General features: G+C 44.0%; 1 protein-coding gene across 8 annotated transcripts in view; it reads left to right on the plus strand.

Annotated features, from left to right (window-relative positions):
- Nucleotides 1-10,603, plus strand: part of EMC1 (ER membrane protein complex subunit 1) — a 33,402-nt gene extending 22,799 nt beyond the window's left edge. For 2 of the 8 annotated variants that reach the window (XM_036255276.1, XM_036255273.1), the window contains 3 exons: nucleotides 690-774; nucleotides 8,609-8,738; nucleotides 8,898-10,601. In XM_036255276.1, coding sequence (XP_036111169.1) covers nucleotides 690-774; nucleotides 8,609-8,738; nucleotides 8,898-9,077 — 395 coding nt within the window. In that variant the 3' untranslated portion in view covers nucleotides 9,078-10,601. Of the gene's footprint in view, nucleotides 1-689; nucleotides 775-8,608; nucleotides 8,739-8,897 lie in introns of all 8 variants that reach the window. The other 6 variants (XM_036255272.1, XM_036255275.1, XM_036255274.1 and 3 more) reach the window with 6 other exon arrangements.
- Nucleotides 10,604-15,350: the final 4,747 nt, after the last annotated feature.

Here is a 15,350-nt window from a genome sequence, read left to right on the forward strand (position 1 = left end):
CTCGCTCAGAGAGTTGAGCCCTGATGTTATTCCCAGCAGAGGGCCTGTGCTGACTGCAGAAACTGGCATGGTTAGGTCTCATCCTTATGTCGTCCAAGCTCTGGACTTAGCGATGGGTAACAGGCTGCTCTGGCTGATTTTCCCAAAGACGTTTGGGACTCAGGGCTTTGACAGGCACTTGGTACCACTATTTTATTCTCATACGAGGAGCACAGCCCTCTCAGCAGTTTCCCGAGGTTCAGGCCCGCCGTTTCCGGAAGCAGCGGGCTCTCGTGCCCTCTGGACCTCCCTGGCCCCACTGCTGTGGCCGTGCCCACGGCCCGCTCGGCTCACGGAGGGGAGACCTTCGGGGCAGGTAGTATTGAAGGGAAAGGAGGGGTGAAGAGATCCGAGTGGACTTCCACGCGCTTCGGTCTCATCGTTACTCATTTCTTGATTCTAGAACCTTATTTCCTGATGCTCAGGAAATGTGAGGAAACCATTATCTTCAAAAGTGGGAACCTTCATTCAGATCTGTGCATATTATTAGGTTATCGTTTGGGGCCATATCAGGGAACCTCATGGACCCTTTTGTTGTTGTTGTTTTAAACTCAATTTTAAATTTCTTTGATAGTGACATTTTTGTAACTAGCCCTAATGTGGGGTCGATCGATTGGTGTGAACATTCACTTTGACTTCTTTCTCTGCAGTCGGACTACCTTCCGGAGCGATTCTTTCCCTCCCTAAGGCCTTGCTGGATCCCCGCCGTCCTGAGATCCCAACAGAACAAAGCAGGTGAGACCCCTGTGGGCAGGGTGAAGGCTCTGACCTTAAGGAACTTAACCTTTGGTCACGTGCGGCCCTCAGTCTGGTGCTTGCTGCCCTGCTGTGCTGGGGGCTGGGGGTGTAGCAGTGAACAGGTCTGAGAGATATGTCCACCCTCCTGCAGCTGACATTCTGGTCGGGGAGATGGACCATAAATAAGATGAACTCCTAGCTACTCGTAAATGTTGAGGAAAAAAGCAACCGGGACGGGTTATGAAGGGTTAGGGGGATATGTGTGGTTGAACCTTGAGGGGTGGCCAGGGAAAGCCCCTCTGAAATGGTGACTGTATTAAAACTCTGAAGGAGGAAGGAAGCTACCCTGTAGAGATCTGGGGACTTTTTAGGTGGAGGGAAGGGCCGGTGCAGATGTCCTAAGAGCATGTCCGTGAGTTAGAGGGAGGGGGAGGCCAGTGAGGCTGGAGCAGCTGGTGGTGGGGACACGAGGAAATGAGGTCAGGGAGGTCATCGGGGCTGGGTCATGTAGGGAAGTCAACAGCTTGTCACTGTTAGTATGAATTTGAGTAATTCTAGCTATCATTTCTGCATATTTTCTCACCTCCATTCTGAATTCTCTTCCCTTAGGGGTGTGAGAAACTGGGCAGCACGGAGACAGTAGATCTGTCTTTGCACATGAGGAAAGGGGAGGAGTATGGTTTGGAGGAGGGAGAGACTGGGGAGGGGAGGATAAAGCTGGGAAAGAGACCCGGGATGATAATGTTTTTTTTTTATTATTAATTTGTTTTTGTTATAGATGTTTCTCCTTTTTCCCCCATTGACACCCTCCTCCCCATCCCCCCTGCCCCATCCCCAGCTTTGTTGTCTATGTTTGTTGGTCATATATACATGCATATAAGTTCTGTGGTTTATCTCTTCACCCCCAATCCTCCTTCCTCCGAGGCTTGTCAGTCTGTACCCCACCTCTATGTCTCTGGGTCAGTTTAGTTCATCAGTTTGTTTAGTTCATTATACTCCACAAATAAGTGAGATCATGTGATATTTGTCTTTCTCTGCTTGGCTTGTTTCGCTTAGTATAATACTCTCTAGGTCCTTCTGTGCCATCGCAAAGGATAAGAGATCTTTCTTTCTTATAGCTGCATAGTACTCCATTGTGTATATGTACCACAGCTTTTTTATCCATTTGTCTACTGATGGACACTTGGGTTGTTTCCAGATCTTAGCTATTGTAAATAGTGCTGCTATGAACACAGGGGTACATATATTCTTTCTGATTGGTGTTTCAGGTTTCTTAGGGTATATTCCTACAAGTGGGATCACCTGGGTCAAATGGCAGTTCAATTTTAATTTTTTGAGGTAACACCATAGTATTTTCCACAGTAGTAGCACCAGTCTGCATTCCCACCAGCAGTGTACTAGAGCCCCCTTTTCTCCACACCCTTGCCAACACTTGTTGTTTGATGATTTGTTGATGGCGACCATTCTGACAGGTGTGAGGTGATACCTCATAGTGGTTTTAATTTGCATCTCTCTGATGATTAGTGATGTTGAGCATTTCTTCATATGTCTCTTGGCCATTTGGATGTCCTGTTTGGAAAGGTGTCCATTTAGGTACTCTGCCCATTTTTTAATTGGGTTTTTTGTCTTCCTTTTGTTGAGGTATAGGAGCACTCTATATATTTTGGAAATTAACCTCTTATCTGATGCATCATTGGCGATTATGGTCTCCCAAATAGTGGGATCCCTTTTCGTTTTGATGGTTGTTTCTTTTGCTGTGCAGAAGCTTTTTAGTTTGATGTAGTCCCATGTGTTCCTTTTTTCCTTTGTTTCTCTTGCATTAGGTGTGTTTTATCAGTGAAAATTCTGCTGTGTATGATGTCTGAAATTTTGTTGCCTGCATTTTCTTCTAGAATTTTTATGGATTCACGAGTTATATTTAAGTCTTTTATCCATTTTGAGTTTATTCTCGTGTATGGTATAAGTTGGTGGTCTAGCTTCATTTTTTTGCAAGTAGCTGTCCAATTTTCCCAACACCATTTATTGAAGAGACTATCTTAACTCCACTGTATGCTCTTGCCACCTTTGTCAAATATTAATTGAGCATATTATCTTGGGTGAGTTTATGGGTTCTCTATTCTGTTCCACTGGTCTATATGCCTGTTCTTGTGCCAGTACCAGGCTGTTTTAATTACAGTGGATTTGTAGTATAACCTGAAATCTGGTATTGTGATCCCTCCTACTTGTTGTTTTTTCAAGATTGCTATGTTTATTCGAGGTTTTTTCTGGTTCCATATGAACTTTTGGAGTGTTTGTTCTAGTTCTGTGAAATATGTCATTGGTATTTTGATGGGGATTGCATTGAATCTATAGATTGCTTGGGTAGTATGGACATTTTAATGATGTTAATTCTTCCAATCCATGAACAAGGTATATGCTTCCACTTTTTTATATCTTCTTCTGTTTCTTTTTTCAATGTCCTGTAGTTTTCTGTGAAGAGGTCTTTTACTTCTTTGGTTAAGTTTATTCCTAGGTATCTTAACTTTTTTGTTGCGATGGTAAATGGGATTTTTTTTTTTAGTTTCTCTTTCTGTGATTTCATCATTGGTGTATAAGAATGCTGTCGATTTCTGGACGTTAAGTTTGTATCCTGCTACTTTGCCAAATTTATTTATTAACTCTAGTAGGTTTTTGATGGAGTCTTTAGGGTTTTCTGTGTTCCAATTTGGATCCCTTTCATTTTTTCTTCATGTGTAATAGCAGTGTGTAAGTCTTCCAGTTCTATGTTAAATAAGAGTGGCAAAAGTGGGCATCCCTGTCTTGGTCTCATTCTTAAGGGGACTGCTCTTTGTTTTTGCCCATTGTGTGTGTTGTTGGCTGTGTTTTTCATATGTGGCCTTTATTATGTTGAGATATGATCCCTCTATTCCCTCCTTGCTGAGCGTTTTTATCAGAAATGGGTGCTGGATTTTTTCTAATGCTTTTTCAGCATCTATTGATATGATCATGTGGTTTTTATCTTTCCTTTTATTTATGTGGTGTATCACATTTATTGATTTGCGAATATTGTACCATCCTTGCATGCCTGGGATAAAACCCACTTGGTCATGATGAATAATTTTTTTGATGTATCACTGGATCCGATTTGCTAATATTTTGTTAAGGATTTTGGCATCTGTGTTCATCAGGGATATTGGCCTGTAGTTTTTTTTCTTTGTAGTGTCTTTATCTGGTTTTGGAATTAGGATTATGCTGGCCTCATAAAATAAGTTTGGAAGTGTTCTGTCTTCTTGGATTTTTTGGAATAGTTTGAGGAGAATGGGTATTAAATCTTCTTTGAATGTTTGGTAAAACTCCCCTGTGAAGCCATCTGGGCCTGGGCTTTTGTTTGCTGGGAGTTTCTTAATTACATCTTCAATTTCCTTTGTTGTTACTGGTGTGTTCAAGTTTTCTATCTCTTCCTGGTTTAGTTTTGGGAGCCTGTGTGTTTGTAGAAATTTGTCCATTTCTCCTAGATTGTCCAATTTGTTGGCGTATAGATTGTTCATAGTATGTTTCGATGATCCTTTGTATTTCTGTGGTGTCAGTTGTTACTTCTCTTTCATTTCTGTTTATTTAGTTTCTCTTTGTTCCTTGGTGAGTCTGGCTAAAGTTCCATCAGTCTTGTTTATCTTTTCGTTTTTTTGTTTTTTTGTTTTTCTTTAATCCTCATCCGAGGACATTTTTCCATTTTTTGTACAGACAGAGTGGGAGGGAGAGAGAGGAAGAGAGAGAGAGGGAAACATCGACGTGAAGGGACACATCGAGTGGCTGCCACCCGCACGACCAACCAGGGCCGGGGACAAATTGCAACCGAGGTACATGCCCTTAGCGGGAACCGAACCCGGGCCTCTCCGGACCACAGGCCGACGCTCTAACCGCTGAGCCAAACCGGCCAGGGCTTGTTTATCTTTTCAAAGAACCAGCTTTTTGTTTCATTGATTTTTTGTTTGTTTGTTTTTTTTTTATCCTCACCCGAGGACATTTTTCCAGTTTTTGTTCAGATAGAGCGGGAGGGAGAGTGAGGAAGAGAGAGAGAGAGAAACATCGACGTGAAGGGACACATCGAGTGGCTGCCACCTGCACGACCAACCAGGGCCGGGGACAAACTGCAACCGAGGTGCGTGCCCGAACCCGGGTCTCTCTGTACCGCAGGCCGACGCTCCAACCGCTGAGCCAAACCGGCCAGGGCTGTTTCATTGATCTTTTGAATTATCTTTTTAGTCTCTATGTCATTTATTTCTGCTCTAACCTTTACTATTTCCTTCCTTCTACTAGCTCTGGGTTTTTCTTTTTGTTTACTTTCTAGTTCTTTAAGTTGTAGGGTTAGAAAGTCAATTAGGAATTTTTGTTTCTTGAGGTAGGCCTGTAGTGCTATGAACTTCCCTCTCAGGACTGCTTTTGCTGCATCCCATAGATTTTGTGTTGTTGTGTGTTCGTTTTCATTGGTTTCCAGGAAGTTTTTAATTTCTTCCTTGATTTTCTTGGTAACCCATTCGTTGTTTAATAACATGCTATTTAGCCTCTAAGTGTTTGAATGTTTTTGTGTGTTTTTATTGTAATTGAGTTCTAGTTTCATGTCACTGTGTTCTGAGAAGATTCCTGATATGATTTCAATTGTATTGAATTTGTAGAGACTTGCTTTGTGTCCTAACATGTGGTCTGTCTTTGAGAATGATCCATGTGCACTTGAGAAGAATGTATATTCTGCAGCTTTGGGGTTAAATGTTCTGTAAATATCAATGAAGCTCAACTGATCTAGTTTGTCTTGTAAGGACTCTGTGTCCTTGTTAATATTTTGTCTAGAAGATCTATCCAGTGGTGTCAGTGGCATGTTAAAGTCACCCACTATAATTGTGTTGCTATTGATCTTTCCCTTGAAGTCCTCCAGAAGATTTTTAATATATTTTGGTGCTCCCGTATTTGGTGCGTGTATGTTTACCAGGGTTTTATCCTCTTATTGGATTGATCCTTTTAATATTATGTAGTGACCTTCTCTGTCTCTTATCATGGCCCTTGTATTGAAGTCTATCTTGTCAGATATGAGTATTGTTACACCAGCTTTTTTTCCATTTCCATTTGCTTGGAAAATGTTTTCCCATCTCTGCACTTTCATCCTGTGTGAGTCTTTTGTTGTGAGGTGGGTCTCTTGTAGACAGCATATATATATATATGGTTCGTGTTTTCTTATCCAGTCAGCTACCCTGTGTCTTTTGATTGGAGCATTTAAGCCATTTACATTTAAGGTAATTATTGATAGATGTTATTAGTTGCTATTTTAATTTTATGCCTGTGTTCCTCTCTCTCTCTCTCTCTCTCTCTTTCTTCTTCTTCTAACAACAGTCCCTTCAGCATTTCTTGCAGTGCTGGTTTGGTGGTGGTAAATTCCTTTAGCATTTTTTATCCGTGAAGCTCTTTATTTCTCCTTCAATTGTGAATGATAGCCTTGCTGGATAGAGTAGTCTTGTATTCAGACCCTTGCCTTGCATTACTTTGTACACTTCATGCCACTCTCTTCTGGCCTGCATAGTTTCTATTGATAAATCAGCTGACAGTCTAATGGGAGCTCCCTTGTTGGTAATTTTCTGTCTCTTCTAAGATTCTTTCTTTGTCTTTAATGTTTGCCATTTTTATTATGATGTGTCTAGCTGTGGGTCTTCTGGGGTTCATCTTGCTTGGGACTCTCTGTGTTTCCTGGACTTGTGTGACTTTTTCCTTCACCAGTTTAGGGAATTTTTCTGTCATTATTTCTTTAAACAGGTTCTCTATTGCTTTCTCTGATTCTTCTCCTTCCGGTATCCCTGTAATGTGAATATTGTAATGTTTTGTATTGTCCCACAGCTCCCTTAAACTTTCCTCCTGCTTTTTAAATTTTTTTTCCATTTGCTGCTCTATTTGGGTGTTTTTCTCTACCTTGTATTCTAAGTTGCTGATTTGCTCTTCAGCTTCTTCTAATCTACTATTGAACCCTTCGAAGGTATTTTTCATAACTGCTATGTCATTCTTCATTTCCTCTTGATTTTATGCATAGCTTCTACCTCTTTTTTTTTAAGCTGAAGTGAGCTCTTCATAATTCTTATTAAGTTGCTTGTAGTTCTCACCAAATTGTTTGAGTACCCTTAAAATCATTGCTTTGAATTCTTTATCTGACAAGTTGCTGTCTTCACATTCTTATAGTTCCTTTTCTGGTGATTCCTCTTTTTCTTTCCTTTGGGTGTTGTTTCTTTGTCTCCCCATTTTAGCTATCTGGTAGCTCTAGACCCGCTGAGGGATGTTTGGATGTGTAGTCAGCTCACTGTATATCAAATAAGGCGACTGTGCCTCCCAGACTGTTCTGTTGCATGTTGCCTCTTGCCTGCTGTGGATCCTGGAGGACTGACTACTGGGAGCTGGTATTGGTGTGTCCTGGTAGGTGCTGCTGCTGGATCATGTGGGCCCTTCTGGAGCTGTGTTCCCAGCTGGTCGCTGGTGCCACCTGTAGCTGCATAGCTCAGGCCGTTGGAGCCCCACTTCTTGCCCGTACTGTGGGCAGCTGTATTGCACAGGCCTCACTGGAGCCCTGGCTCCCGCTTATCTTGTGGGCAGCTGGGTTGCACAGGCCCCGCTGAATCGCACAGTCCCTTCTGGAGACCCAGCTCTATGCCTGTCTTGTGGGCAGCTGGGTCTCACAGGCCTCTCTGGAGACCCGACTCCATGCCTATCTTGTGGGTAGCTGGGTCACACAGGCCTCTCTAGTGCCTCAGCACCCCACGGGTCCTACTGGTAGCTAGATCGCACCAGTCCCTCTTAATCCCCGGCTTCCCACTGCTCTTGTGGGCCACTGGGTCGCACAGGCCTCTGTGGAGCCCCAGGTCCTGATGCTGGTGGCTGGGGAGTGCTGCTGCCCCGTGGGGCTCAGCTCCTGCTCAGCCTTTGCTGTAGTTTTTGGGGATGGGTCTCAGCTGCTAATCTGTGCTTCTGTTGCCTGGGGATGGATGTCTGTTCTCCAGCTTCTGTTGCTGGGGGTATATCTCGACTCTGATTGGGCTGCTACTGTGGGGGATGGTGCTAGGCTCTTGGCCGTTTGCAGTTTCTGCAACTGGCACCTTGGCAGCTCCGCTACTGTGCACTGGTCTGTGTTGACAGAGTGTCCACTGGTCTGATGGTGCCAGGTGCACTGGTGAGCTCAGGTTGCTGGGCCCTAGCTGCTCCCACTGCCTCCTCCCAGGGAAGACCCCGGATCTTCCGAAATGGTGGGACCTCCCTATGGCGCAGGGAGAAGCGCCCTGAAGAGCCACTTACTGTGGTAGCCGGCTGCTTCCCGACCACAGCACAGGAACCTTCTGTTCCGCGTCTTTGCACTGCATGAGTTTGGTTGTCTGCCTTCACGTTCTCTCACTCTCACATACTAGCTCACTCTCACGTACTCACCCTCCCTCCGGTCCTGCCGGCCGCCATCTTGATGATGAGGTTTTTAAGAGGAGTGTAGACAGAGGCACTCTGGGCTAAAGAGCAGGAACTGGCCCAGTGGCCCAAAGTTTTGGTTTTAAGTGGCCCCGACTTTTCTCCCCTGGGGTGAATACTGGTTGTCTGTTTGTTATTTGTTTTTAGATTTAGAACAAGGTAGGAATTCAGATCCTAGTCTTAGTCTCCACACAGCTTGCTTTCTTGCAGCCTTCCTAACAGTTAGCTGCTAAATTTTTAATGACCTAGTAGACTTTGAAGGAGGATTTGAGGCTAGATATGTGGCCTGGAAAGCTCCCAGGACTCCGAAAGGGCAGCCAAGGGATCCCCTTACAGCAGTTTAAATGCCATCCCGGCTGATGTTTTGCAGAGAGGAGAACCTAATCCCGTATTCTCCAGATGTACAGATACACGCAGAACGATTCATCAACTATAACCAGACAGTTTCTCGAATGCGAGGTATCTACACTGCTCCTTCAGGCCTGGAGTCCACTTGTTTGGTGAGTAGAGCCCACAGCCACCCTGTGTGACAGCTGCTCTTGGTTTCATCCCTGGGGAAACAGCTGAGGGTTTCATTTCCTTTCTTACCTGAGTTTGCCGTGGTTGGATCACTGGCTGCCTTTCTTACTTACCTACTTCTCATTCCCTCTGCCTTCCAGGTTGTGGCCTACGGTCTGGACATTTACCAGACTCGAGTCTACCCGTCCAAACAGTTTGATGTCCTGAAGGATGACTATGACTACGTGTTAATCAGCAGTGTCCTCTTTGGCCTGGTTTTTGCCACCATGATCACTAAGAGACTGGCACAGGTGAAACTCCTGAATCGCGCCTGGCGGTAAAGACGCAGACCCACAGCCAGGGAGCGGAGCCGAGGGGAGCGTCAGCCAGCTCCAGCTGCAGTTAGGGCGGTGGGGGATATGTGTCGGGCACTCACCTTCGTTAAGAGTTGTCAGGGAGAAGGTGGACTCCATGGAGACTCCTTTTGGGACATGTCTGGTGCAGTCATCGATGGATGGAAGATGAACTCACTCTCTCAGCTGAGAATCTCAAAGCATCTTGATGGACTTTCCCCTGAAGTCCAAAGGCCATTGCCCAGTTTCCTCTCTACCCGTCTATGAATTTTTTTTTTTAATGAGACCTTCCAACAGAGTTTTCTCTTTTGTGAAGCCCATTTAAGTTGATTTTGTTTTGCATTCTGTTTCCCAGGTTAATCAGAAATCCTTCTGTTTCCTGCTTCTTGCTTGAGTCAGAGGGAACTCTCACTGACAACTCCACCTTATGGGTGCATTTGCTGTTTTACGTTGGGGAGGAGGATACGTCCTTAGCTAAAGGTGGAGCACTGACCTAGCCTCTTGTGGCTTCTCTGCAAAGTAACTCCTGGTGGAGGACTCTATATTGGTGTCGAACTTATTTTAATTAAGCCTCTTGTTTCATTCAGGTTGGGCCACCCAGTCTTTGATTCAATTTCTCAAAAGCCACGTGTGTAAATAACATCTTGGTTTGTGGATCATCGCCCAGCTCTTTCACCTAAGGTGTGTCCCAGCTGCGGCCCTTTTAATACTACTGAACTGTCTGAACCTTGAAGAAATTTCAGGGGAGGGAGGAGAGAGAACCTGCCTGTCCCACAGTACCTCATGACCTCTCATGTCACCATAGCCTGGTCTAGCCATCTGATAACCTGGTCAGAGAAAGTCATCCTGTTTAAGAACCTCATTATTTATTTTTAGTTTTAGGTATAAATTGACATGTGTGAGTCACAAAATTGCTCTTAAAAGAGTAGATTTTAAATCTTACGGATCTTTAAGAAATAGCGAAAAAGGGTAGAGGCAGGAAATTGGTATTTTCTGGACGGGGCATTGCTGATTGGCTGGGGTGTTGTCTCTGTTGCAAATGAAAGATGTCCTAAAATTTTTACCTTGTTCACGGAGTTGGGGAATGATGGGTTTTTTTCTTTACTGTGAAGAATGAAATATATAGAGTAGACCTCTAGCCCGGGGGGTGGGGGGAGCGCACTCAAGCGTCTGAATAAAACGAGGGGCAAATGGCACTGTTTAAGTCCTTTTTTGTGGTTTAGGAACACTTTGAGGCTACTTTTGTATTAGAGGGGACAAAAAGCAGTGCAGAAAGGGTTTTTAGAAAACAACACTTTTTATCTTTCTGTGGTCATTTGCTGATGATAGATTATGGCAGAGAAGGAAGAAAAATGATTTTACTTTGGTAATAAAATTGTGAAATTGATTTGAATGAATGAATAAACATCTAAGTATCTCCAGAAAAAAACAGGCGTCTGTTCATCCTGACTCAAGGCATGCTGTGCTCAGTGTGAGCTGGGAGAAGGGAATGCGTGTAAAAGATTCTGCCCGCGCGTGAGGAGGCCCGGTGGAGTTCTGTCTTGTGTACACAAGTGCGCGCTGCCTCCCTGGCTGTTCCCAGGCTACCTGTTGTGCTCCCCGAGCCCAGTACAGCTGTAAGATTCTAGTTCACATTTACCTGGCATGTGTCAGAATCAGAGAGAATGGGCTGATGGGAGAGAAGCAGTTAGAGCCTCGGCTTGTGGTCCGGAGAAGCTGTCTGATCTTCCATAAAATCCCCTGCCTTTCAGCTTTCATTATTACCTTTTTACTGTGAGTTCATCTTGAAGCAGCACTCAGTTCAGCCTCTACCTATGGCTTTTGATGCTTTCTCTGGTGTTTTCTCATCTTCCTCATTCTGTGCGTATCCCTTGAGACATCTGTACCTCTCTCTTCATTAATTAGGTTAACGTGGGGCCCCCTGCAATGAATATTTCACTTATAAGCAGATTCCTCAAGTATAGTGGATGTCATTTTCTTTTTTTTTATTAGTATGGTCAGCATACATGATATGATCTCTTGATGCAAAGTTTACAGCTAAATAATATTCAATGATTTACATTCCCTGTTGGGAATAATGTAAAATGGTTTATGGCTTTTGTGAATGTTTCCTTAGCCTTTGACTCTGGATAGTGAACAGTTCTTGGGGAATGTGCATGAATTAAATACAGAATTGTAGTTTTACGTTTTGGGGGGCGGGGAGACTGTTAAATAGTAATGTGTTTTGCCCCACCCACTCTCTTCTTAAAACTGTAGCTTAGCCCTGGCCAGTTTGGCTCGGCAGTTAGAATGTCAGCCCGCGGTCCAGAGAGTCCTGGGTTCGGTTCCCGCTAAGGGCACGTACCTCGGTTGCAGTTTGTCCCTGGCCCTGGTTGGGGTCATGTGGGCAGCAACTAGTCCTTGTGTCTCTCTCACATGGATGCCCCCCCCCCCTTGCTCTATCTGAAGATAAATGCAAAAATGTCCTCAGGTGGGGATTAAATAAATAAAACTGTAGCCTATTGATTTAATACCATTTTTGCAAGAGGTTGATACCTACTCCCCTTCCTCTACCCCCAACAATGAAAGATGACCAGGCTCATATGCAAACAATACAGTTTTTTATTAATGCCCCTCAATTTAATAACTACCAAAACAAATTAAACTTTTCTGAAACTCAAATAATTTTCATTAGCATTCTTCCAATATTTATTTTGCTTGGAGTCTACAATTCTAAATTGTGAGGCAACCCATTCTGCCGTTCTCCATGGAGTAGAATTCTGGGCTTTGACTGTCCTGTTGTCCGCACTGGGGCAGATGTGAAACTTCAAGGCATTCCTTTGGCCCTCTGATTAGCCATAAGTCCTTGTCAGGCTCTTTCATTTTATTTATTTATTTTTAAAATTTTTTCTTTGATTTTTAGAGAGAGAAGAAGGGAGAAGGAGGGAGAGTTAGAAACGATGAGAGAGAACATCGACTGGCCACCTCCTGCATGTCCCCACTGGGGATCAGGCCTACAACCTGGGCAACAGGCCCACAACCTGGGCACGTGCCCTGACTGGGAATCTAACCGGCGACCTCTTGGTGCATGGGTTGATGCTCAGCTAGGAAGCCACACCAGCCAGGCAGGCTCTTTTATTTTAACGAGAGGATGTTACTCCTCTCCTCGGCTTTAAAGACTACTAAACTGTATGGCTCCATGCTTCTTGAGCACAAACAGAAGGCAGGCCCCAGGAAGTTTAATTAGATCCTTGGTGAGTATATCACCTCTTTACAAAAAGGACTTGGTTGCCTGGCAGGTGTGGCTCAGGGGATTGAGCATCATCCCACGGATTGAGAGGTCCCAGTTCAATTCCCTGTCAGGGCACATGTCTGGAGTGTGGGCTCGCTCCCCAGTAGGGGGCGTGCAGGAGGCAGCCGATTGATGTTTCTAACATTGATGTTTTTATCTCTCTCTCTTTTTTTTTTATCCTCGCCCGAGGACATTTTTCCATTTTTTGTTCAGATAGAGCGGGAGGGAGAGAGAGGAAGAGAGAGAGAGAGAAACATCGATGTGAAAGGGACACTCGAGTGGCTGCCACCCGCACGACCAACCAGGGCCGGGGACAAACTGCAACCGAGGTACGTGCCCTTAGCGGGAACTGAACCTGGGTCTCTCTGTACCGCAGGCCGACACTCCAACCGCTGAGCCAAACCGGCCAGGGCTGATGTTTTTATCTCTTAAAATCAATAAAAACATACTAAAAATACAAAACAAAAAGCACTTGGTTGAAACAGACTCATAGACACAGAGAGCGGACTGGTGGTTGCCAGAGGGGGACTGGAAGGAAGAGGTGAAGCAATTAAGGAGTACAAATCGGTAGCTACAAAATAGTCACCGGGATGTAAAGTACAGCATACAGTCTATACTGTGATAACCCTGGTGCCAGGTGGGTACTGGAACTATCAAGGAGAGGAACACTGTAAAGTATATGACTGTCTAACCACTACGCTGTACTCCTGAAACCAATACAAAATAATAGTGAAAATAAACTAATTGACCCTGGCTGCTTTTGCTCAGCGGTTAGAGCGTTGGCCTGCAGACCAGAGCGGCCTGGGTTCAGTTCCTGCTAAGGGCATGTACTTCGGTTGCAGTTTGTCCCCAGCCCCAGTTGGGGTTGTGTGGGTAGCAGCCAGTCGATGTGTCTCTCTCACATAGATGTTTCTCTCTCTTCCTCCCTTTCTCCCTCCCACTCTATCTCAAGATAGATGCAAAAATGTCCTCCAGTGAGGATTTAAAAAAAAAAAGAAAAGAAACTGTAATTGAAAAATAAAGATAGCCCTGGCCAGTCTGGCTCAGTGGTAGAGCGTTGGCCCTCGGACCAATGAGTCGAGGGTTCGATTCCAGCCAAGGGCACGTACCTCAGTTGTGGTTTGGCCCTGGCCCTGGTCAGGGACATGTGGGAGGCAACCAATTGATGTGTCCCTCTCACGTCCTTGTTTCTCCCTCCCTATCTCTCCCTCTCCCTCCCACTCTATCTGAAGATAAATAGAAAAATATCCTTGGGTGAGGATTAAAAAATAAAATGAAAATAAAAATAAATATTTTTTAAAGGCACTTGGGACAGCTTACACAACCGCAAATGATACACAATAAAATAAAATGAAAATTAATGAGTTGAAAACACAGCAACAAGGGAATGAAAAACATGACTCTAAGAAGACTGGTCCATATGTATGTGGTAGACCCCCCCCCCCACACACACATACATATATAATCCATCTTCTCTTCAAGCTACTCTAAAATCCATCCCTAGCTTAAGCCAGATAGCAGGGAACCAGCTGTGCATCTAGACTGAATTTAGGGGGTAGCATTTTGTTGTATCAGGAACTGATTTTAGAACTTGGTGCTGGATTTATTCCAGAGATGTTAAGGACATTGTTTAGCATATGTAGAAGATCAAGGAGGAATTTCCCTCTGGCCTCAGTAGCAGATTAATCGTGTCTCTTAAGTTACTTATAAAAATTTTTTTTCTTTGATTTTAAATAGAATGTATAGTTGTAGAAAATTTTTAAATACAAAAATCACTGTGAACTTAGTGCTAATATTTATTAATCATATTGTTCTTTAGTGTTGTGTACAAATCTTAGTGGGATCATGCTATTTAATTCTATTTGTTTTTTCAACTACTGCATCTTTTTGTGGTTGTTGTTAATCCTCACCTGAGGTTATTTTTTCCCACTGATTTTTAAAAAGAGTGGGAGGGAGGGAGAGGAAGAGAGAAACATTGATGTGAAGGAGACACATTGATTGGTTGCCTCCTGCATGACCCTGCCTGGGGTCGGAGATTGAACCTGAAACCCTGGTATGTGCCCTTAACTGGAATTGAACCCAAGAGCCTTCGATCCTTGAGCTGATGCATTAACTGCTGAACCAAACCGGCCAGGGCTCAACTGCTGCATCTCAAACATGTTTTCATAAAAGAGGCCCTAAATTCTTCCTGGAACAAAGTATGATAGAAATTTTAGATATGTAATTTGACTGCCCTTATAAATTGCTATTCTTTTTAAAAGCTTATTACATAAGCAACAGTGATCAGAAGCATCCCAAGACTTATTTACTGATTTCTGCTCATTTCAAATTTTGTTTTTAAGTAATGAATCTATTGTCTCTCCACGTTCTTTACTTGGAATGCTTTTTTCCCCTTCTCAAAAACATGGCTTGTCTCAAATTAAAATCCTCCATAAATCTTTCCCTGTTGATTTTGGCTATCTAGAACCTGTGCGTTTCCTGCCTGCTCACCACACAATTTCCCGAATGGGGCATCCCAGCATTTTATTATTTGAGTCATTTCGGTCTCCCAGGGATTGATAAACTGTTTTCTGAATTCACACTATCTTAAGCATGAAGTGGCTATTTGAATAATAATTCCCATAAATGTGGCCAGTGTGGCTCAGTGGATTGAGCATCATCCCAAGGACTGAGAGGTTCTGGTTTGATTCCCAGTCAGGGCACATGCCCTGGTTGCCAGCTTGATCCCCAGTAGGGGGTGTGCAGGAGGCAGCTGATCAATGTTTCTCACATCAATGTTTCTAACACCTTTATAGTAGCCTTAGGACATTTGTCTTTAGTTTCTTTGTTTTGTTTTTTTTATCCTCGCCCACCCGAGGACCTTTTTCCATTTTTTGTTCAGATAGAGTGGGAGGGAGGGAGGGAGGGAGGGAGGGAGAGAGAGAGAGAGAGAGAGAGAGAGAAACATCGATATGAAAGGGACACATCAAGTGGTTGCCACCCACACGACC

This window comes from Molossus molossus, unplaced genomic scaffold (genome assembly GCF_014108415.1).
Source record: "Molossus molossus isolate mMolMol1 unplaced genomic scaffold, mMolMol1.p scaffold_m16_p_12, whole genome shotgun sequence".
In the NCBI taxonomy this organism is placed as follows: Eukaryota; Metazoa; Chordata; class Mammalia; order Chiroptera; family Molossidae; genus Molossus; species Molossus molossus.